Below are 24872 nucleotides of genomic sequence, written 5' to 3' on the forward strand. Positions count from 1 at the left end.
TTTTTTTTTTTTTAAGATTGTATTTATTTGAGAGAAAGCATGAGAGAGGGAGAGAAGGAGAGAGATCATGAGCAGGGGGAGAGGCAGAGGGAGAAGCAGACTCCCTACTGAGCAGGGAGCCTGATACAGGACTCAGTCCCAGGACCCCAGGGTCATGACCTGAGCCAAAGGCAGACATTTAACCAACTGAGTCACCCAGGCGCCCTTGACATTCTTTTTAAATTAAGGTTTTTATTATGGAAACTTACAGACATTTACTAGTTGTATGAATTAGCGTTCTCTAGAGAAACAGAACTAGTAGGATATAAAAGAAGATTTATTGTGAGAAATAGGCTCACGTGGTTGTGGAGGCTGAGAAGTCCCATGATCTGCTGTCTGCAAGCTGGAGATCCAGGAAAGCCAGTGGTGTAATTCAGAGTCCTGTCAGCCCAGAGCTGATGATGTAAACTCCAGCCCAAGGGCAGGGAAAGATGGGACGCAAGCAGTGAGGCAGGAAGAAAGGGGCGAATTCTTCCTTTCTCTCCCTTTTGTTCTGTTCAAGCCCTCAGTGGACTGGATGGTGTTCAGCCACGTTGGGGAGGGCTATCTACTTTACCGAGTTTACTTTAGATTCAAATGCTAATCTCACCTGGAAACACCCTCACAGGCATACCCAGGAAGAGTGTTTAATCACTTGGGCACCCTGTGGCCCACTCAAGTTGACACATAAAATTAACCTGCATCCCCTTATCCCCTTCACCCATCTTCAACAGTTACTAACATTTTATGTTCTTCTTTTACCAACTTCCCCCCCCCCTTTTTTCTGGCTGTCCTATTTTAAAACTTGTCTTAGATACCGTAGCATTTCAATTGTAAATACTTAGCATGCATTTCTAACAGTTAAGGACCTTTTTCCCTAAATGACACATCCACAGTATTATCACGTCTAAATAATTAATGGTTCCTTCATATCCTTTAATATCCACTATGTATTTCTTTTTCTCCAGGAATTCCAAAAGTGCCTTTTTGGTTTGTTTGAATTAGGATCTAAACAAGAGGGCACCTGGGTGGCTCAGCTGGCTAAGCAGCTGCCTTTGGCTCAGGTCATGATCCCCAGGGTCCTGGGATCGAGCCCCACGTTGGGCTCCCTGCTCAGCAGAGAGCCTGCTTCTTCCTCTCCCACTGCCCCTCCTCCTGCTCGTTTTTTTTTCTCTCTCTCTCTCTCAAAATAAATAAATAAATAAATAAAATCTTAAAAAAAAAGGATCTAAACACAATCCGCACATTGCCTATGCTCAAATGTTTCTTAGTCTCTCTTAATCTGCATCAGCCCCCTCCCTTCCTTTTATGCTGTTTGTTGATGAGAAGAGGTAATTTGTTGTGTAGCATTGCCCACATTTTGAATTTGGCTGATGGCCTCCTCAGTGTAAATTTCACATGCTTCTCTGACTCTTCCAGTTCCTGTCAATTCGTTCACTCTGGAGGCTTGGTTTTGGGGGACAGTAAGAAAGCTTTATTGGTGCCGCAGTGTCCATCCTGTTGCATCAACATCAGAAGGTAAAAGTGTCTGATTGTCTCACTTTTAGTGACACTAGGATGGATTGGTGGGTACGAGTGTTTTGAGCCTGATCCATCTATTCAAAATTCCTCATCGGCCTTTTACTTAATAGCTTAACAGCCAATGGTGATCATAACCTGATCAGTGGTTCTGATTGGAGGTGGGAGATTTTCCCCCTCAGGAAACATCTGACACTATCTGGAGACATTTTTGGTTGCTGCCGCGGGGGTCGGGTTGAGGCCATGGATGCTGCTAAACATCACACGATGCACAGGACAGCCCCTTGAACAAAGGATTATCCGGTCCAAAGTGTCAATAGTGCTGAGTTGGGAAACTTTGTTCTGGAGTACAGTGTTGGTATCAGAATTTTGAAAAGATCCCCATGTGAACCGAGTATGTGAACCAGTGGTTAGAACAAGAGCTACAGGTCATCTGAGTGAGCTAAGAGTAATTGGGCTGAAGAGCCAGAGAAAGCTTTTTTAATTTTTTTTATTTTTAAGTAATTTCTACACCTGTTGTGGGACTCAAACCCACGACCTCAAGATGAATAGTCTCATGCTTCACCGACTGAGCCAGCCAGGTGCCCCAAGAGTCAGAGAAAGCTTTAGTGGAGGGTGACACAAATGGGAGTTAGGAGGATGATTTTGATAAGTTGGCAGGCAAAAAAAGAATATTTTTTGATTGAATCCTACCAAGTTAATGTCTGGCTTTCAGGTGGGTTGAGAAACTCTGACCCAGGTCCATTACCAAATGGTGATTTTCTAATCTGTCATTCCTTCTGCATTTACTAGCTGGAATTCTGTAAGGAACTTTTCCTCACCATCCATTTGATTGCCCTGAAATACAGTTTGTATGGGAAAGGCAAGCAAGGTACCTGCTTGGTTCTTGTCCTTTATCAGCTTTCCTAATAACAAGCTGATGCTTTAGCAACCCCCAAAGGTGAACAGAGGGGTTTTCCCCTTGAAATGTCCATTAAAAACTCATGGCTTTTATGTATTTAATATATTTCAATATTTTGTGGTCATTTAAAAAGACTTTTGAATTTGAAATAATTTCAGACTTACACAAAGGTTGCAAGAGTAGTACAGAGGAATACATACTTTCTCCTGGATTCTCCAAATGTTAACTTTTTACCACATTTGCTTTATCCTTTCTCTTTGTGTGTATAGACTCATGGGTATGTGTATATTTATATAGCATTTTAAGTCTTTTGAGTCTTTTAAGTCTTCTGTAGTGCAGACTTGACGCCTGTTTATCCTTAAATACTTCAGTGTCCTTAAAGACAAGACCATGTTGTTACAAAACCACAGTACAGTGATCAAAGTCAGGAAATTAACACTGATACAATACTAAAGCTAAACTGTAGCTTTATTCATGTTTCTCTGGTTTTCTCAAAACTGTTATATACATAGTACAAGAACATCCTGGATCATATGTTGCATTCAGTTGTCATTTCTCTTTAATCTCCTTGAGTCTGGAATAGTTCCTCAGCCTTTGTGTTTCGTGACATTGACATTTTGGAGGAATATAGGCCAGTTATTTTGTAGCACGTCCCTCAATTTGGGTTTGTCTGACGTTTTCTCCTGTTTAGATTCTGGTTATTTTGTGGTATTGCCAGGAATACCGCAGAAATAATGATGCATTCTTTTCAGTGCCTCCTGTCAGAGGCAGATGACGTAGATATTTGTTCCCTTACTGGTGATCTTAACTTGGTTAAAGTGATACCAGCCAGGCTTCTCCACTCTCACGTTACTCTTTTTTTCCTGTATAATTTAAGTAAGTATTTTTGTGGGGAGATACTTTTAGAGTATGTAAATATCCTGTAACTCCTCAAACTTTCACTCATTAGTTTTAAAATCCATTGATTCTTGCTTGAATCAGGTGTTGTTATGATGGTTGCCAAATGGCCATTGTATGGATCTATCATTCCTTTTGTATTATTAGCTGGATTTTCAACTGTAAGGAAGAGTTTACTTTTCTTCCCTGTTTATTTATGTTAGTATGGGTTCATGGGTTCATATTTTATTCAAGGACTTTAATATTTAACGATTATTATCTATTTTGATGCTCAGATTGTCCCAGATTTGGCCAATGGGAGCCCCTTTGAACCGTCTCCAACGTCCTTCAGACATGTTCCCTTCATTCTCAGACACAAGAGTTCCAGGCTCATCTTAGATCCTTCTACCTCGGCCCTGGAATTCTCTAAGGAGCCCTGATTCCTTTCACTGGAAAATGATAGTTTTTAGATCGAATGTTACTCAAATGTATACAATGTACTCAAATGTATACATTTATATATAGTATGTATAATATAATATATAACATAAATATGCATATAAATATATATTATATATAAACGTATCTATTTGTGTTGTCTTGTTGGCCATTGGGAGCCCCTTCAGGTTGACTCCTGTGACCTTCTGACAAAACCTCAGTAGTCTTTGACAGTGTACTTGCTTTCCTGTAGGCTAGTCTTGTGTATGTCCTGCCCCAGACCTGAAATCAATCATTTCTCTTAGAAGTTCTTATTCCTGATAGTGTAAAATAATACCTAGAGACCTCAATCTGGGCACTAGGGGTGCTTATTATTACTGACTTTGTATTTCTAGGCCTTTTCAGTGGATATAGCTATTTTTTTTAAGAAAGATTTTATTTATTTATTTGAGAGAGAGCACGAGAGCAAGCGTGAGAGAGAGCGAGCGAGCGAGCACACAAGCGGTGGGGAGCGGTTGAGGGAGAAGCAGGCCTCCCGCTGAGCAGGGAGCCCGACGCGGGGCTCGATCCCAGGACCCTGGGATCATGACCTGAGCCGAAGGCAGACGCTTAACCGATTGAGCCACCCGGGTACCCACAGCTGTTTTTTTGTTTTTATTTTTTAAGAAAAAAGCTCCTATTAGTATTTTAAAATTTATGATTTAAGGATTTTATATATTACTTTGATTTTTATGCTTCCACCTCTTATTTTTAAATTTTTGATTACTAAGAACTAAAAGTAGAATTCTCACAGGATCCGGCAGTTCCACTTCCGGGTAGACCTGAAAGGAGTTGAAAGCAGGGACTCAAACATGGATGCGTACACCCACGTTCACAGCACCATTATTCACGACAGCCAGAAGGTGGGAGCGACGCAGGTGTTCAGGGACAGATGAATGGACAAACACAGTGTGGTGTGTGCATGTAATGGAGTATTATTCAGCCTTCAGAAGGGAGAAGATTCCGACACGTAGCGCGTGTGCCCGTTCCCCACCGGACTCAGCCGGTGAAGACAGTCCGGGTCCTCTTGGACCTTTCACACTGTAATGACAGTGGCTGCTGGTCACTCAGCCCTCGCTGTGTGCCGGGCACAGCGCTAAGGATTTTACATCGGATCTTTGCAGCAACCCCGCAAGATAGCCCTTCACTTTACAGATGGGTGAGAAGAGGCCCAGAGAAGAGCTGCAAGGTGCCTGGAGCCAGAGAACTCCAAGGCAGAGCTGAAACTGGCACACAGGTCCTGAGACTCGAGAATCCCAGCTCTTGAACTGCTGTGCCCAGTGGCTGTGCTAATGGCCAGTGAGGGAATGGGGTCTCTGTGGCCCTTTTGTGGGTGCCTGGGGACATTGAGGTGGAGATGCCGAACGTGGGGGGCAGTGGTGGTGCAGCCTGCATCTGGAGCTTACATAGATGTTCAGACGAGAGAAGTATGTGTGGGAGTAGGAGTTGGGTCAGGGAGACCTGCTGGGTACACGTGCCGGGTGAGAAAGCAACGGAGGCACAGCTCTGGGGAGCACCCACCATTTGCGGGGAGGCGGGGCGGGGGAACAGAGCACCGGAAGCCAAGGGTGGCTGGAGGGGTGATCCGCAGTGACCCGCGCTGTAGAGCGTTCAGGGACGGGTTTCAGCCCAGTCTGCTGGAGACTTGGTGATCTTGGATGGGTTGCTTAATGTCTTGCCCTCGTTTTTTTTTGGGTTTTTTTTTCCATCAATGGGATGGGGATTCAAAACCCATCCATGTTCCTTGGGGCACTTGGGGGCTCAGTCGGTTCAGCGTCTGACTCTTGATTTTGGCTCAGGTCGTGATCTCAAGGTTGTGAGATTGAGCTCTGGGTCGGGCTCTGCTGCCGCGTCAGGTTCTCTCTGCCGCCTGTCCCCTGCCGCTAAACAGACAGACAGACAAACAAACACGTTCCTCTTAGGACGCTGAAAATGCTCTGGAATTATATAATGGCGATGGTTGTGTAACTGAATATACTAAAACCCACTGAATTGTATACTTTAAATGGGTGGATTTTATTGTATCTCGATTAAAAACAAGCAAACCGACCGTGTGTTCTTCACAGGGTGGAATGAAGATGAAATAGGTGTGAATGCTTATGGCAATGCCCACCACATCATTGGACCCCCAGTAGAAGTGCTCAGCAAATGTTGAATTTCTTAGCAGGGCCACTGTCCTTATTGTCTCTGGAGCTAGGGACATTATTTACAAAGCCTGCTAAATGGTAGTCCCCAGATTTATATGTCAAGGTCTGGGGCAAGGTATTTGAATCTGCAAGTCCCAGAGTGTGTGTGCAAGGCCCTGAGGGCCATGGGTTTGGCCACCTAAAGTATGTTCCTCTCCTCTCGGACCCTCCCGCAGTTGGATGCTGCAGAGGTTCTGGGGCTCTTAGGACTCTGGGTCTCAGGGCTGTGCTGGGTTTTCCTCCTGGCCTCTTAGGATATGCAGTTCACTGTTGTGGCCTAAATTAATCTTTAGCAAAAAGCTCGTCTTGGACGGCTGGTTTCTCATTCAATGAGAAAAACAGTGCCCTTGCCATTTAAGGTGGTTGGTCGGGGATGCTCTGGTGGGGAGCTACCCCAGAGTTAAAGCAGGGGGAGGACGAAAGGGGGCAGGTTTTGCTTTGGAATCCTGTAGGGATGTGATACTACTTGCTGCAATTTCGGCTTCATCCCTGAAGCAAGGACGTGAGAAAGGCAGGGGGAGAGGGATGCGGGCAGCATAGCTAAGCATCCTCACATGCGGACGGTTTGAAGGCAGCTTGTTTCCTCTGTCCTCTACATGTGTGTTGTTTTTGCTCCATTACTAATTTAAACGGTCTGAAAATGTAGCTTTTGGGGCAGGGTAGCATTTGCAGGAAAATGTTGTGGGCATTTTTTTGGCAAGAAAGATGCTGACCGTCCTGTGGTTTTCTGAAGTCATGTGCATTTCTATCATCAAACCACATAATAAGGTTTTCGAAACTTTTTTAAAAAAACAAGAAAATGTTTTGCACTTCATTGGGAACACTGTTTATGTGCTCTACGTCATTGGATGTCCAAAAATAAGCCTCTTTTAGTTTGTCTGAGACTGCGGTGTGCTGTGGCCAGCCATTGTGTATAAGTGACTTGTGGGTCGTGTGTGTGTGTGTGTGTGTGTGTGTGTGTGTGAGATCAAGCTCACTTTCGCTGTAAGTATAATCATTTATGTTAAAGGTAAGGGTCTTGCCAAACAAAGAGGTTGAAATGCAATCCCTTGAGTTCAGCTCTTACGTATGGCATTACGATTTCAAAATGGCAAAATTATTGACACAGCAGAACCCAGCTTGGAAAATATGTCAGGAGCACTGGCCGAGTTGGCCTCCTCACATGGGCCAAGCCCCGACCAGACCAGGCCGACAGCATCCCGGAGCAACTACGGCCTAATCCCTCCTGTCCTTCATCGGAACCGCAAACGAAGCCTTGGGGGTTGGGGGCGGCTCGGAATGTGGGTGCCCGTGGGGCATACCCCGCGGAGCAGTGCAGTGCGTCACCTCCCTGGGTCTCCTGTTTTCTTCTGGCTGCTTTGTGCCCCAGGCCTTGGCAGCCTTCCCTCTCTGTGCTCTCTCTCCCTTTCTTCTCAACAATAAGGCACTTATTTGCCTCTGCCTCCGGGCTCCTTCGCATAACGAATTCTTCTGCCTAAACAGTGCTCCCTGCCCGCCTGGGTGGCTTTAGCGCCTGAGGGCCTCTCCACCCTTCCAGAGCCCGTACTTCTCTTAATTCTCCGCCTCTCTCAAATCCGGAGCTCCGTGGGACACCTGGGTGGCTCTGCCTTCGGCTCGGGTCATGATCCCAGCGTCCAGGGATCGAGCCTCGCATCGGGCTCCCTGCTCGGCGGGGAGCCTGCTCCTCCCTCTCCCACTCCCCCTGCTTGTGTTCCCTCTCTCGCTGTGTGTCTCCCTCTGTCAAATAAATAAATAAATCTTAAAAAAAAATTTCATAGCTCCGGTCCATGGACACTGCAGTTAGCTCCCTTGTTTGAGAACAACAACAACAACAACAACAAAAATTTACTCGTTCTACTGTCTCAGGGGAGAGGAGGGAAAAAAGTTTAAATCTGCTTTCCTCAGGGGATGGCTTCCCTAGAGAGGAGCAACTCGTGGATCACCTTTCTTAGAAAAACTAAGATGTGACTTAGTTAGACCCCTCTGAAAATGAGTAACCAAGTTGTGAGCTTTGTCAGAGGCCCTCGTGGCCCTGGTTGTACGGGTCTCACACTCTTTTCCTTGAAGAGAAACCATACAGTGATGCTTTTCTCCAAGGTCAGTTATAGGTCAGACATCTGGTGTAGGGGAACGAGGTGTGTGGAACAATAGCTTTGGGACCTTGGACGAATCTTCTGGCCACACGATGGAGATGCCACCTGCTTCCCACTCGGGTGTGAGTATCAGACAGCGAATGGAAGGTGCCCAGCACAGGGCCTGAGAGCATCCTTATAGTAGTAGTAGTATTTTTTTTTAAGATTATTTATTTATTTATTTGACAGAGACACAGCGAGGGAGAGAACACAAGCAGAGGGAGAGGGAGAAGCAGGCTTCCTGCGGAGCAGGGAGCCCGATGCGGGACTCGATCCCAGGACCCTGGGATCATGACCTGAGCCGAAGGCAGATGCTTAACGACTGAACCACCCAAGCATCCTTACATTATTGATGCTCCTAAACGCAAGCCAACCAAGGATCTCAGTTTGGAAGTCAGGCACCACCTCGCACAACTTTCTCTCCTGTTTCTCCTCTAAGACCACCTTTTGAAGACCAACAAAAGATAAACAGATTTGCACAGAATGCAAGTAGAATCACAGAGCTGAAAGGGGAAATAGAAGTAAAAAAAAACAACTCCAGAATTTAGAAGATGCTTGTGAGGACATCATACTTGCAGTTGATGATTGCTTAATGATACCTTATCCAATCGGTGATGTTTTCATTAGCCATTCTCAAGAAGAAACACAGGAAATGTTAGAAGAAGAAAAGAAAAATTTGCAAGAAGAAATTGACGCCTTAGAAGCCAGAGTGGAATCAATTCAGCGAGTGTTAGCGGATGTGAAAGTTCAGTTATATGCAAAATTTGGGAGCAACATAAACCTCGAAGCTGATGACAGTTAAACATTTTATAATACTTTTTAAAAATTTGTTTACTAAACTTGAATACTGTTTAAAATGCTAATTTCCCTTTTTCAAATGATATGGAAAGCAAAAGTTTCTTTTTTTAAAATTTTCATTTATTTAATGAAACTTGCCTATTTTCACGTCTTGCTTATTTATTTTATATTTTTAAAAGAAGACAGTATTCATCTGTGTATTTTGCATAATGATTCTATCAAGTGTAGGGGCTTTGTGTCATGTTATTAAAATCGGTTAAGCAACCAAAAAAAAAAAGAAGGCTTTAGAAATGATGAACTCTTCTGATAAAGAAATGGGACCAACATGGACTTGCAGAGTGACTTTCATTTTCCATTAGAGCTTTTAATGTCATTTTAAAAAATTCATGAATGGTTTCAAAACAAATAAGGATTGATTCTTGGAGGTCACTAACATTTAACTCATCATAAACCTGGGTGCTTCAGAAAGTGTTGATATAGAGAATTTTTTTTTTTTTTAAAGAAGTACACATACTCATTGTAAACATTTTGGAAAATAAAAGAAGCCTTCCAAAAAAAAAAAAAAAATCTATCCACAGTCCTACCACATAGATGGATTCCTGAAATGAAATTCCGAATATTTTATTCTTTTGTTTTAAAACAGTATCTCTATATCTTAACCTTGATGATGTAGTACGAGTTTGTCAAACTGGTGTCTTTAAGAGTGAGTGACATACTCATCCTATAAAATTTGCAGTCTTGTATTAGATACCTAGGATATGTTGTGAAATTTGACAGTATGCCAGGGTGCCCTGTCTAGTCAGTATGAGTTGGATTATGCTGCAGCAACAAACAAGCGTAAAATCTCAATGGCTTAACACATGGGAGGTTTCCTTCTCTCGCATGTTGCACACTCATCTCCCGTGAGCCTTACTCAGAGGCCACCTGCTCCTGGGGTTTTGCAAGCAGCTGTGGCAGGGAGACCGGAGTGCGCCTGCCCACCGGCCACTGCCAGAAGTAACAGATCTCTTACCCACTCACACCTTTGTTTACCCGAGCCCAGGAGTAGATCCAAGCTGAAGTGGCTTGAGACTGTTGTGGTTTTGGAGGCCCACTGTAAGGAAAAATAAGTAAAATTAAAAATAGAAAGGTAGGTATGAGAGTGAGTACTTTTAATGAGAAGCACACAAAATTACAAATTTAAAAATATGTTCTTTCTGTTTTTGTTTTTGGCTTTCTCTAACACAGGTCATACTTGAATTTTTAGTATGATCTGTTTAATACTGAAAAAGCATACAGGGATGCCTGGGTGGCTCAGTGGGTTAGGCGTTTGCCTTCAGTTCACTCAGGTCATGATCCCGGAGTCCTGGGATCATGTCCCGCATCAGGCTCCTTGCTCTGCGGGGAGCCCGCTTCTCCCTCTGCCTGCAGCTCCCCCTACTTGTGCTCTCTCTGTCTTTTTCTCTCTCTGACAAATAAATAAAATCTTAAAAAAAAAAGGTATATAGAGGCAGTTTTGTGTGCCATTTTTTTGGGGGGGGGGCAGTGCTTTCTGACCTTGTCAGTTCAAGGTTTGTCAGACACCATCTGACCGCCTGGGATGCAGGAGTTGTGATCTCCCACACACACACACACGCACACACGTACTCATGCTCCTGTGGTCCCACTGCAGGCTTCTGCCGTACAAACCCTGGATTTCTGATCAATTCTATTTCATGTGATTTCCACCCAAAATGGAGAAAATGTATAGTGTGTTTATAATTGCATACTTTGCATTATTGGATATAATCCTGATCTGTCTGGTGAAATTTAGGGCCCATTTCTTCTCCGTGATGTCAGCTCAGAGCCTATCTGGAAGCCATGCCTGCAGCGGGAAAGCTGCAGTAAATAGCTAGGGGTGGAAGTGACAGCTGAACCCAAATGTAACCAATCTCTCACTCAGCTTCCGATTAGCCCACTCCCCACAACGACCATTGTTCCCCCATCACCACCTGCCCAAAGGAGTTGGGATAGGAAGCCAGGGTGGCAAGTGTGGAGTTCTGAGGCATGAACTCCATCATCTTAAGAATAAATCTGCCTGGGGAACATCTCACAGTACAAACCTCCAACCCTGCAGTGTGCCTGGAAGGAGGAGAATGGGATGTACTGGTCAACAGCGCTGTTGATTACTGGGCCCTCCAGAAAGGTGTTGACGCTTGACACTCCCACCAGTAGAAACATGGGGTTTTAGGAAATTTTAAAAAGTTTTTTTTTAAGATCTTATTCATGCATTTGACAGAGCATGAGAGAGCGCAAGCAGGGGGAGCAGCAGAGGGAGAGGGAGAAGCAGCTGCCCGCTGTGCAGGGAGCCCGGTGTGGGACTCGATCCCAGGGTCCCGGGACCGTGACCTGAGCCAAAGGCAGACACTTAACTTAGCCACTCAAGCGCCCCAGAAATTTTAAAAAGTTTTAATAGTAACTTAATCAGCCAACTCTTTTTCTCCCTCCCTTCCTGCTTTTTGATGTTGTCGATCATAATTAGCTGCAGTGGTGGAAACCTGACAACTTTTTAATCTCAGCTTACTTACCAACTGTGAAAATACTCCTGGTCACTTGGTTGGTGCCCCATGGAAAGGGCTCTGACCAAGGACGCCCACGATCCTCCAATTAGCAAATACAGTAACTGTTACTTATTTGCATCTCTTTGAACATCTCTGTACTATTTTACATTGTGACATTTGTCTACTGCAAAACTGTTAGAAGTTGAATTACTTTGGATTCTTGGGTTGCCTTGAAGTTGTTGGCTTCCAGTATAATTTTGAGCCCTTATTTTCTTCTTGTGGGTCAATAGGTAACTTTTACTTTAGCAACAATTGTTAGGCTTCATTATGCTGGAGAAAAATTTGACATTTGTTGTGCCAAAAGGCAGGCAAAAAAGGGTACTGTTTATTAGAAACAGAATATTAGAAGCTGCCTAAATACCCATCAAAAGGGGACTGATTAAATTATTATGAGTGTAGTTGTGCGTACGTGCGTATCTATCCGTATCTCTGTCTACATCTGAATGCTTGTGATACTATCACTTAAAATAAGAAATATTTGTTTGTTTTTCATCTCATTTCTGGGACAGAGCTCCTAAAACTCTTGAAATTTCCTACATGATAAGAGGTGTCTTTTGATATTCTCAGCAACCCTCTTTCAACCACATCTGAGTTTGTGTTAATGAAGGGACTCTCGGGCTGGGGGCTGGTTGCCAGGGAACTGACCATGTGATTAGAGAGTTGGAGCTTTCAACCCAGCTCATCTCTGGGAAGGGGAAGGGGGCTACAGAATGAGCTCTATAAAAACTTGAACGCAAGAGATGACCAGTGCCAGGACCCTTTTGGACCTTGCCCTGTGTATCTCTTCATTTGCTGTTCAGTCATATCCTTTTGTAATGTGGTATCAGAGCACGTGGCTCCAGGTGTTCCCCACAGACCTGGTTTGGCTACTGGCCACTGACAAAATCCAAAGGCAGAGAGACGATGGTGGTGAAACTAGAAAGGAATTTATTTCAGTGAGGCCGACACTGGGAAGACAGACATCGCTTCTAGGTGTAGGTGAGGAAAATGTGGGACAAAGGTTGTAGGTACAGGCCGCTGGGCCGTAAAGGTCAGGTCCATGATTCTCTTGGGGTCAACCCCACGGGGTCTTGCTGGCCCAGGGCAGGCCCTGTTGCTTTAGGGGGTAGTTTTGGTTTCCAACACAGGGACTGCTTTGCCTGCAGGGTGTTTTTCCTGAGTGGAGAGATAAGCTTGAAGGAACGCATCAGACTACAGACTGAGGTCAGAATGGAGGCAGTTGAAGTTCTCTTTCACTTGACTATCCTTTGTAATAGACTGTAATAAACTTTGTAATAAATCTAGAACCTTCTCAGTGAGGCCTTCCATGTCACTCCCTAAAACTTCAAACACCTTTGCCCTAGTTACATTGCATTATCCTTTCCTGCTTTGATTTTTTTCCCCTTTGCACTTCACACTGCCTATCATACAGTACTTCTAATTTCATTTTTAAAAGCTTCTCCTTCATTAGACTATGAGCTAGAGAGCAGATTTCTGTTTTGTTCACCGCTGCATTGAGTGGCCTATTAGATTTGCATATTCTTGAAACTTTTTTATTTTAATATTTAAGAATGTAGGATGTAGGTGTTACCTTCCCACACAAATATGGTTGAAGTTAGCATACCAGAAACATTTGTAACTCATCAGTACAGTGTGTTATTTTTTGCCCAAGATTACTAGATCCAATTACAGGGGGAAGAAAAAGTTTAGGAGTTTCCCTTACATGAACTACTTCTTTGTGAATTGATTGCAAGTCAGGCATGTAATTCAGAGGGAGAATTCAAGTCTCTGGTTCTATAGAAAATTAAAAGAGTCATTAGGAAAAGGACAGAGTGTGTGCTTAAAGAGCCCTGTCTCTAATACCCTGACTTAACAGAACCCCATATTGATAGGAGAGGTGTCTTTATGATTCCTGCGCAGGAGTATTGGTGATGGATAGAGCAGAGGTGCCCTGCCCTGCCTTTTACGTGGAGACCCTGCCAAGCATGTCAGCAGTTGTGGGTGTGGGTTTTTAGTGCCCCCAACCCCCCTATTAGCTGGTGGTGTGCAAGTAACAGCGCTTGGTGTCTCGGGTGGAGAGAGATGGGCTGGCCGCTGCCCTCAGAAAGCTCAGGAGGCAGAGGGAGGCATATGGCAAGTATAAAAAAGGGTAGAATGCAATCATAGATGAACAAGCTTCCCTGGGAGAGACTGGAATCAAATAATGTCTGTCAGGAGGAGAGACAATCAGGGAAGGCGTTGGGAGGAGGTGGCATTGAGTGGCGCACTGAAAGGCATGCGTGGGACTCCAGGTGGCAGAGGGGGGCCACAGAATAGCTTGTGCCTTATATGTTTCCCACACTTGAATATCTGGGGATCCTGTCAAAAAAACCCACAACCATTCTGACTCTGTAGGTCAAGGGGGAGAGGCAGAAATTCTGCACTTCTCTCCGGCTCCCTGGTGATGCTGATGTTGCTGGCTCTGAGGACAGATCTGGGACCACAGAGCCGCCTGCCTACACGTCCTGGACCTTTGAAGTGGGGGCTCGCCTCAGGTTCTGGCCCAGGCTGGACATGTTGTGGGCTGTGAGGTGCTTGGTTAGAAAAGTGCTAGAATAGAGGCCAGGAGCCCAAGACTGATCTGGTTTTAGGTGCAAGACCACCTGACCTTTCTTTGCTCACTGGGCCATCAACTCAGCCTTTGGGCTGCCTCCTTCTCCTGAAATCTTCCTTTAAAAGCTCACCTGGTAATTTCCATTGATACCTGTTTGACGATGATCTCCATTCTCTTGGGACATATTGCTGGAACGTTACTTTGGTCCTTCAGGGAGAAATTGGTGCCATTATTGGTAGATTTTTCAATGTTTTTATAAACCTCCATTCCGACTTTCTAATGGCTAAGTCCAGTGATCACTTTTGAAAAGCACAGCTCGTGAATGAATTAGGTGGGCCTCGATTTTAGGCGCTTATAATTGGGAGAAGAGGAGATAATACCCTTCTCTGTCTTACAGCCCTCCGGGGTCACAGTCAGCCTGCGTGACCTCTGCCTGAACCCCCAGGGTAGTTGCAGATGGCATAAACAGACACCATTTGGACCCTACCCTCTCGATGTTTGGCATAATTGTGGTAGGGACTAGAAATTAGAAACGTGTGTCGGCAGCGTCCACTTACTAGTGGCGGAGGAAGAACCGAAAACATCGCAGAGCCGTTCCTTACTGTTTGCTGCCAAGGGCCGAGCCTCACCCCAGCAGTGTCCGGGGACTGCGGTGGGGTGTAGGTGTTCACGTTAGGAATTCGATCCTTTCCTTAAGGCTCCATAGCTGGTGTTCCATAAGAATTTCATCAGATCATATTGCTGACAGCAATACTGTCGTCCCCAGGGGAACACTGGCCGCATGTGGTGGTGGTGGAGTTTTATTTAAATGTGGCAGGCACATATGTCCACGGATGTGTACTAAATATACACACGTGTGTGTTTCCAATTTTCTTTGTAGATTTTGGCCCTGATTGCATTCGTCTGCATAGAGACCATCATGGAGTGCTCCCCGTGTGAAGGCCTCTACTTTTTTGAGTTTGTGAGCTGTAGTGCGTTTGTAGTGACTGGAGTCTTGCTGATTCTGTTCAGTCTGAACCTTCACCTGAGGATCCCCCAGATCAACTGGAACCTGACAGTGAGTACAAGTCACCACCACTCTCTGACCTTGAAAGGATTGGGTGCTCCTCGGCTCCAGGGGCAAGCTGGAATCTCTCTGCAATCTTGTTTGGTTCCAGTTCATTTTGATACTTACTTTATTGTAATGCAGCTGTGAAATTTTGACTGTCTTTACTGGGTTGAGTAAAACTATAAAGTAAATTGAATCTTCAGTAATGGTAGAACCATCATATAACAATTATTTTGACCCCTTTAAAGATGTCATTTCAATTTAATGATCCTCTGAGAATGTTGGTAATGTTGATATTTATAGAACCTGGGAAGAGAAAAATGGAATTAAAACGTTTGCATATTTTTCACACTGGACCCAAAAGCCATTTACAAAAGTATTGATTCAGGAAGAATTGAAAATAGGAATGAAAGTGCCGGTGACTTGCAAAGCCTAGGATTAGCATTAAATTCAAAGCAACTGGGAGGACGCGGAAGATTTGGTGGTTTGATCAGAAGCATGTGCTCTCGAGGCTCTGGGTTCTCAACCCTCTTTTGACAGCCTTACCTTCAGATTGGCATGGAAAGCTCCGGGCTGGTCCTGTCCTGGCCCATCTTGTGTTACTTTTCCTTATCCTGCTAAATGAGAAAGGAAACTTAGTTGCACTTGGTTTTCTTGACGTGTCTTTGCAAACAAGCATGTGCAAGAGCTCAAAGGGGATCAGTCAGAGAGTCACAGGAAAGCACCATCAGCTGCCTCACACTTCGGTGCCTGCTCCGCGGGAAGCCTGCTTCTCCCTCTCCCCCTCCCCCTGCTTGTGTTCCCTCTCTCGCTGTGTCTCTCTCTGTCAAATAAATGAAATCTTAAAAAAAAAAAAAAAGATTTATTTGAGAGAGAGCGCATGCGTGCGGGGGGCAGGGAGGCCAAGAGGGGTGGGAAGGATAGAGGGGGAGAGAGAAACCCAAGGAGACTCTGTGCTGAGCACGGAGCCTGATGCAGGGCTCGACCTCATGACCCCGAGATCACGAAGAGTCGCACACTCCACCGACTGTGCCACCCAGGAGCCCCATAGCATCTCAGCTATTTTTAAGATAAAGTTTGTCTTCTCCATTAGAAAATTCTCACAAGGGTGCCTGGCTGGCTCAGTCGGTGGAGTGTGTGACTCTTGATCTCAGGGCTGTATACTCGAGCCCCACGTTGGGTGTGGAGATTACTTAAAAATAAAATCTTTAAAAAAAAATTGCCCACAGAGTTGACAGCATAGGAGAACCTCATAAACCTCCTCCAACCAAAATGCGAGTGGTAGAAGGCCTATCTGACAAAGAGGTGGCTGCTGGGAAGGTTAAGACCAGGGGCTTTGAGTCAGATCTGTGTTCAAATGCAGGGTGGCTCTTAAGGGCTGTGTGGGACCCTGGGCAGGTCACTTAGAGCCCCGTGTTGAAGGCCACCATTGGTAAAGTGGAGATGATAGTATTTTAGAGGCTTGTTTTTTTTTTTTTAAAGATTTTATGTATTTATTTGACAGAGAGAGACACAGTGAGAGAGGGAACACAAGCAGGGGGAGTGGGAGAGGGAGAAGCAGGCTTCCTGCCGAGCAGGGAACCCGATGCGGGGCTCGATCCCAGGACCCTGGGATCATGACCTGAGCTGAAGGCAGGTGCTTAACGACTGAGCCACCCAGGCGCCCCATTAGAGGCTTGTTTTAAGAATGAAATGAGACCGTGTGTATAAGGGACCTCAAGCCAGCGTGCGCTGCCGCCAGTCCGAGGGATGTTAGTATTACCGCAAGCGACGGGCCCTTGTTTCCTATCAGCCACATGTTTCCCCTGCAGACTTCTGCCAGGTTTGACTTCACTCCCCTAATTCAGTCTTATCTACTGATTTGACTATAAATCTGTTAAAAGACCTCATTCTGCAACTTAGTAACTAATTCATACTGGTCTCTATCCCCAGAAATACCTCTTCAGTGAGCATTCTGGAATTCTGATTCTTCTATTTTAAACATGAAGGGCTTCCTGCTTGTTGACTACCACATTATTGGGTCATATTGAAGTGCATCTTTTTCACTGGAAAGTTCACATACGTCCTTTTCTTCTGGACGGCGTTGGGTGGGGCAAACGCCTGGCTGATATTGTCACTTGAGAACAGTTTCAGTCCTTTGGGATCTTTTCCAGAATTTCCACCCTTTCAGAGCAGATGAAGGTGTATGCTTATTCAACAGAAGAATGCATGAGTACATGAACTTGAGGAAGTGGTACTTACTTAGGGGAGCTCAGGTCATCTGTTCTCTAGGAGGGGAGAATAAGTGAGTTCTTCAGGGCTGGACACAGTTCATTGAGTCGCTACAGAGGGCTGGCCTTGACCGTGCTGTGTTTCTCTAACAAGGTGGTGGGAATATTTTGTCCTCAATAGAGCCAACTAATGAGTGAAATAGGGTGTGATTGGTATAGAATTAGAAAAATGGTCATTTCATGAGCATATGTTGACACAAAAATAATCATGGAAAATGGTAAATAAGAAGGAAGATGCAAAGTGTATATTTTATACAAGCATTATGTGATGCAAGCAGAAAGCTTCTGTTAGCTCTGGGTTTGCTTGTTTTTGATGAATCTATGGGACTTATCCTGCGATACTTGTTTTTCTCTGTGTATTAGAGGCTCATACACCTTTGTGTCCCACCTGTGTTTAGTTAGTGCCCTAGGCCTCCTCCCTCACCCCAGCCCTCTCCCTCCATTCCCTGCCTGCCACTAAAAGCTGCTAGGGGCTCCCGGTCTCCTTAGCCAGCACTCTGAGTCCGTCACGGACTGCTTAGCCGAACTTCCTAACAAGGAGGGAGGTCTGCACTTCTGTTCTCTGCTTCCCTCCTCCTCATTTCTCTTTTCTCACCTCTTACTGTCAAATACAGCTCACTCAGAAAAATTCATTAAAATGTACAGTTGAGGGGCACCTGGGTGGCTCAGTCGTTAAGCGTCTGCCTTTGGCTCAGGTCATGATCCCGGGGTCCTGGGATCGAGCCCCGCATTGGGCTCCCTGCTCAGCGGGAGGCCTGCTTCTCCCTCTCCCACTCCCCCTGCTTGTGTTCCCTCTCTCGCTGTCTCTCTCTGTCAAATAAATAAATTAAATCTTTAAAAAATAAAAAATAAAATGTACAGTTGAGTAAAGAATGGTAAAGATTGTGGAGCCACCCATCTGGGTCGGAAGATAAACTTGACATCCTTGAAAGTCCTCTGGTCGGGATCATTGGGGCCTCCATGTTCCTGGATCCCCTGGCTCTTCCTCAGTTCTCCCCCGCCCCACCCCCACCAAACAGTGTGAGAACTGCCATGGAATGTTCTGTCCCTCCTGCTGTATTTTCCACTCTGCCTCCCGTGATACCACACTGTCCTGACTGTTCTTCTTCCTCCTTGGTGCTCCTTCTCAGTGCATCAGTGGCCCCTGCTCACCCCACAGACCTTCACAATCAAGAACCCAGGTTGGGTGTTGAGTGGGGATAGTCTGAGTCACCCAGCGGGGCCACCGGCAGAGCCCCAAGGCCTTGGCCATGACTCATGGTATAGTGTTTCCTGACACCACTTTTCACACCAAATATATGTCTTTTTTTTTCCTGACACCGAATCTGTGTAGTTTTTCCACACCAAGCAGTTCTCTAATTCTCTGACACCAACGAGGTGTCCAAAAATTCAGCTCCGTTCCGACACTAACTCTTAAAGTTGGCACAGACCCCCGGGAGAAGGGCTCAGTCCCATGAGACTGCCCCTGCTTCAGACACCTGCCACCAGCGGGGCTCCCAGTGACCTGCACCAACTGCAGATTTGCCTCCTCAGGTTCATAATTCTCTAGAGCAACTTACAGAACTTGGGAAGAGTGCTTTACCTGTGCTTATTGGTTTGCCGTAAAGGATGCAACTCAGGAACAGGCAGATGGAAGAGATGCGTGTGTGTAGGGCAGGATCCAGAAGAGTCTCAACGTGCTGGAGCCTCTGTCCTCACGGAGTTGGGGTATAGCACCCTCCCAGCATAGGTATATAGTCACCAGCTTGGAGGCTCCCTGAACACCGTCCTTTGGGGGTTTTCATGGAGATTTCATTACGTAGGCATGATGGAGTTAAAATCATTGGCCGTTTGGAAGTTGAAGTCAATCCCTAGCCCCTCTGCCCTCCCTGGAGGTTGGTGGGGGTGGGGCTGAAAGTTCCAGCCTTCTAACAGCCTGGTTGGTTTTTCTGGTAACCAGCTCCCATCCTGAAACTATCCAGGGGCTCCCCAGACTCACCTCATTACCATAAGCTCAGGAGTGGTTGAGAGGGGCTCCTTATGAATCACAAAAGACACTCCTATCATCACTCAGGAAATGCCAAGGAACTGGGGACAAAGACCAAATACATATTTTTTATCATACCGTACTCATCTTTTCCCGTAAAGTAGGACAAACTAGCACGTCTCCTGCTTTATACGTATTTTGGATCATAATTAGGCGAGGATTGGTGACGTAACACACACACACACACAGACACACACTTGACACAACAGGGATTCCACGGAGGGTATATGCCACTGTTGTCAGTGTTAGGACTGTCCCTTTGGCACTGGGGCCACTCGAGCACAAGTCCATGCGTGGACTAGTGGCTGCGAACTTCCTGTCTCGTCCATGTGTAGAGCTCACACCAGAGCCGGCCACAGAGCCCAGTGGTTTGGGAGCGACTGCAGTGAGAGCCTGGGGCTGAGCCTGTTTACAGCCGTCTCCCCTGTGGTCAGGCCAGCAGCCGTGTACTGGACACCTGCTTTGTGCCAGGATTTGGGAACCGAAAGCACAGGGCAGGTCGATGCAAGCTGCTCGCGCTTTGGTAAGTGTGCTCCGTAAGATCCAGTTTTGTGTGGGGCCTGGTGGAACCCAGGCAAGGAGGTCGTAGATTCCTCGGGGCAGAAGCCTGGAGTGGGTGTCAGCAGGGGTTGTTCAAAGAAAAACCCGGTGCCAGCCGGGCCTGGAAAGATGAGTGGGTGCCCACTGGGTGTGGGGGGGGCAGGGCACGTTGCTGGATGGCCCATTCTCTGGGACGGGAGCGGGGTTGGAGACTCAGGGCCTGCTGGGGCTGGGCCTCTGAGAACATGAGCTGGAGGCGGGGCGACGGGGAGACGGGGAGATGGGGCAGGTCGTTCTCTTCCCCAGCCCCAGCTGACTGTGTAGTTGCTTTAGGGCACTTCGGGGACAGCTTTTCAAGAGCAGCTAGAAGCTTTTTTTTTTCTTTTAAGAAGTCCGTTTTTTATGTACAGTCTTCTGGTATTTAAGTGTTGGCATGTTCAAATTTGTTTTGAATGCCGTGCAAGTCAAACCCGTCCTTGGGCCAGATACGGCCAGTGGGCCTTGGGTTCACACCCTCTAGGCCACATCCTGTTGACCCATTATTGGAGTTACAGGGGTTCACCCCTGTACCTGCCGGTGTGTCACTGAAGGAGACAGCCGGGAGTGTGTGTGTGTGAGGGCGGATTTCCTCTTCATCCCCTAACACAAGGAGGGGCTGCAGCCTTGAGTGTTCTGGGGGCCAGACCGGAAGCATGAAGTGGGGGGGGGCTGTGAGACCGTAGGGAGTGGGGACGGCTGGGGCAAACTGGAAAGCATGTGGCTGATAGAGTACACGTCCCAGTAAAAGCATTACAAAAGATTAATCACCGTTGTTGACTACAAACCCCCAAAGCCCAGTCAGAGGGCGTGTCTGTGTTCCCCCTAATGTGAAGGATGAACCTACAAGCCTTGATTTTTGTTTCGTGAACACAGAACTCAAGTAGTTGATGCTGACCAACACCTGCAGTATTCCACTTTTAAGCATTTTATTTTTTATTTTTTTAAAAAGATTTTATTTACTTATTTGACAGAGAGAGACAGCGAGAGAGGGAACACAGGCAGGGGGAGTGGGAGAGGGAGAAACAGGCTTCCCGCCGAGCAGGGAGCCCGACGCAGGGCTCGATCCCAGGACCCTGGGATCACGACCTGAGCCGAAGGCAGACGCTTAACGACTGAGCCACTCAGGCGCCCCATGTTTAAGCCTTATAAACTGTGCAGAGCAATGTGTGTTACAGAAAAGCTGGAACATGCAGATAATAAAAGAAAAAAATAAAATCATGTGGTGATCCAAGACCAGTGAAAACATATGTCTACCCAAAAGCTTGTAAGTTCATAGTAGGGTTATTCAAAACAACTGGAAAGTAGAAACAACTCAAATGTCCAAACACTGATGAAAACGTAGATAAAATGTGGCATATCCATACAGTGGACTACAACATAGTACTAGAAAGGAGTGAAGTGTTGATACATGCTCCAACGTGAGTGATCCTTAGAACCATCATCCTGAGTGGAAGAAGCCAGTCACAAAACACCACATATTATATAATTCTGTTTATATGAAGTGTCCAGAATAGGAAGATCCACAGAGCCAGAAGGCAGGTTAGTAGTGGTTGCCTAGGATTAGGGGAGGGATGAAGAATTACCTGCTAATGGAGTGCTGAAAATGTTCTAAAACTAGATCGTGGTGATTGAATTGTCCATTTTAAGTGGGCGTCTTATACGGCATATGAGTTATATCTCACTGAAGCCGTTAAAAAGTCACACATGATACAACGCATCAGGGTTACCACTTGCGTCACTTGGTGTGACAACCTTCCAGACCATGTGAACTAGCTCTTCCACAGGCATGTATGTTGTGATGTGTGAGGGGGGGAGAACGGAACCGTCAGAATCATGCTTTTTTACTTAAGTATATTCCATGTTAAATGTACAACTATATCATTATTTTTAATGACCGCATAGTGTTCCATTGTGGCGATACCGTTTTATTTCACAAATCCCGTTCGTGAGCATTTTGTTTGCTTCCCCATTTTTTTGCGATTTTAAGTTCTATGACGAACATCCTTACACTGAGACCTTTCTGCACTAGTGTGGTATTTAAGATGAATTTCCAAATGTGGAAATCCTAGACAAACAACATGAACCTCTTTAATGCGTACAGGCCCTTGACCACATTTATATTTTTACGTAGTCACCCCTAATGTATATACAGTTTTGTTTGATATCTGGCCTCAGCATCGAATCATAAAACGTTCCCCCTACTTCTGAACAGTTTTTGGTTCAGAAAATACATTTTATCTTCTTCCTTGTCCCTACAGCACCTTACCCAGAACTGAGCATTTTTTTTTTTTAAAGACTTTATTTATTTATTTGAGAGAGAGAATGAGAGAGAGCAAGCACATGAGAGGGGGGAGGGTCAGAGGGAGAAGCAGACTCCCCGCCGAGCAGGGAGCCCGGTGCGGGACTCGATCCCGGAGCTCCAGGATCATGACCTGAGCCGAAGGCAGTCGCTTAACCAACTGAGCCACCCAGGCGCCCAGAACTGAGCATTTTAACTAAACACTTCCTGGTTTGAATTTGTGAAAAATTTGCCCTGGCCACAACTAAAAACTGTCCTGCTGGGAGACGTTTCTGGACAGAGTTTTGTAGTCTTGGGTACTTGGAGCTCCCCGTGAACCCCCACAGAAGCGCCCACCAGGAGTGTATTGGGGTTCCTGCAGCACAAGCTCAGCATCTTCGTGATGAGAACGTTGCTTTTTTTGCATCTTATAGAAAGAGGAGATGGCCCTTGAGGACCCCCACCTGGTGTTGATGCACGGTCTGCCTGGCACTTCACCAGTCTAGCATGTTCTGTGGGTTCTGCTTCTCTGTAGAGATTATAGAGGGACTCTGGTATGACCCAGGCTGTCAGCGGCCGGTTGTCACACTAGTAATAACAGAAGCATCAGTAAATGTGCAGGGAGCCCTAGCTGGGAGCCAGGTGCAGGGCTCGGCTCTTCACGTGCGTGGCTCCCTGGGGCCCTAGAAGGACTCCATGAGGCGGGGGTACTGTTCCCACGTGACACCCAAGAAGTGAAGTGGCTTGTCCCAAGTCATGGTTGGTTAGGCCCCAGTCAGACTGTGACACTTAATCACTGTGCTACGTTCCTCTCAACAACTACGACTAGAGTTAAATCTTTTTTTTTCTTTTTAAAGATTTTATTTATTTATTTGAGAGAGAGAATGAGATAGAGAGAGCGTGAGAAGTGGGAGGGTCAGAGGGAGAAGCAGACTCCCCGCAGAGCAGGGAGCCCGACGTGGGACTCGATCCCGGGACTCCAGGATCATGACCTGAGCCGAAGGCAGTCGCTTAACCAACTGAGCCACCCAGGCGCCCCGACTAGAGTTAAATCTTTGAAGCATTGGATAGTAACCTCATTTGCTTTTCAGAAAGCTTATGAGAAAATCCTCTAGGTTTTAGCCACATAGAGCCTTGAAAGACCACGCATAAGAAAGAGCATGAGGTCTGGCTAAGGGTGTTGTCTAGGCCTGAAAACAGTGCACTTATCATGTCATATGTGAATGAGGGGATGTTGGAGGGGATTTCACCAGTTTCGGTACGTTCTGGACTCCCGGGGAGTGTTGTCCATGCAAATGAAAGGTGATTCGAGCGTATTTTTAGAAGATGACAATAGAATTCTAAACAGTAATTAACAGGCATGTCCTTGATGGGTTAGTCCGTTTGGGTTTCTATAATAATTCATCAAGGAATGACAGCGTGCTTGGTTAAAATGTGAATTTTGCCGTGGTGATAGATCAGGCGATATACGCCATACGCTGCTACCATCTTTCCCTTCCTTCATGGGTCCAGTACCCCTGGGCCATCAGGACTAAAATACGGAACCATAAGAGAGGCTGGATGTTGTGCTCCTTATTTTGAAAATCCTTCAGCTGCTTTTAGGGCAAAGCATGAAGTAATTCTTTTCAAGTGACTTTATCTCTTTCTTTAGGATTTGGTCAACACTGGACTCAGCACTTTCTTTTTCTTTATTGCCTCGATTGTATTAGCTGCTCTGAACCACAAGACCGGAGCGGAAATTGCTGCCGTGGTGAGTGAGCTGCGTTGGTTAAAACACAGGCGGATTTGTACACCCCGTGACTCGCTCGCCTCTGTCCCCTAGCATGTGTCCTGCTCATTCTTCTCGAACTTTTTCTTTGCTGATGATGTTGTTACTGAGCCAGTTGAGGTCCTGCTTCCTTCTGTGCTGTGGTTCTCAGAGTGTAGTCCCCAGAAGACCAGCCTCCGCATCACCAAGGAACTTTTTAGAAATCCCATTCCCAGGCTCCCGCAGAGCTACTGAATCAGAAATGTCCCCCTCCCCCTTTAAAGATTTATTTATCTATTTGAGAGAGAGAGAGCACAGTGGGAAGGGCCAGAGGGAGAGGGAGAGAGAGGCCCAAGCCGACTCCGTGCGGAGCGCAGAGCCTGATGCGGGTCTCGATCTCATGATCCTAAGATCCTGACCTGAGCCAAAAACCAAGAGTCGGAAGCTCAACCGACTGTGCCACCCAGGAGCCCCTGAATCAGAAATATGTTTTAACAAGCCTTCCAGGTGATTCAGGAGCACACTCCGATTTGAGAATGGCTCCTTTAGTCTGTTCCCAACAGAGCCCTGGATGTCTGTTAGTGATGTTGCTGGTAAGAGCCTTATCTGCCAGTGTGGGGATCTTAACGAAGGAGAGGGCAGTCTTGACGCCATTTGGCAGCCAGACGACATTTTTTTGCTCTTCAAGGTAGAATGCCTTTGGGAGTAGGGTGGGAACCAGATCACGTAAGACTTTGATTCTCTGCTTTGCATTTCTGTATTGTTCTCTATTTATAATGAATATGCAGCACTTTTGCAACGGTGAAGGGCAGTTTAAAAGGTTTGTAAAAAACATGAAACCAGCTCTTCTCCCAAGTGTCACTCAGT

At 46.0% G+C, this 24872-nt stretch overlaps 1 protein-coding gene across 1 annotated transcript in view; it reads left to right on the top strand.

Moving 5' to 3' along the window:
- The window catches only part of CMTM4 (CKLF like MARVEL transmembrane domain containing 4), a 51464-nt gene that overhangs the window by 18592 nt on the left and 8000 nt on the right, over positions 1 to 24872 (top strand). The window contains exons 2-3 of the mRNA XM_006732046.3: positions 14938 to 15114; positions 23910 to 24008. Of these exons, the coding sequence (XP_006732109.1) occupies positions 14938 to 15114; positions 23910 to 24008 (276 nt within the window). The remainder of the gene's footprint in view (positions 1 to 14937; positions 15115 to 23909; positions 24009 to 24872) is intronic.

Source organism: Leptonychotes weddellii, chromosome 16, assembly GCF_054177405.1.
Source record: "Leptonychotes weddellii isolate Sample4059 chromosome 16, ASM5417740v2, whole genome shotgun sequence".
Classification (NCBI taxonomy): domain Eukaryota; kingdom Metazoa; phylum Chordata; class Mammalia; order Carnivora; family Phocidae; genus Leptonychotes; species Leptonychotes weddellii.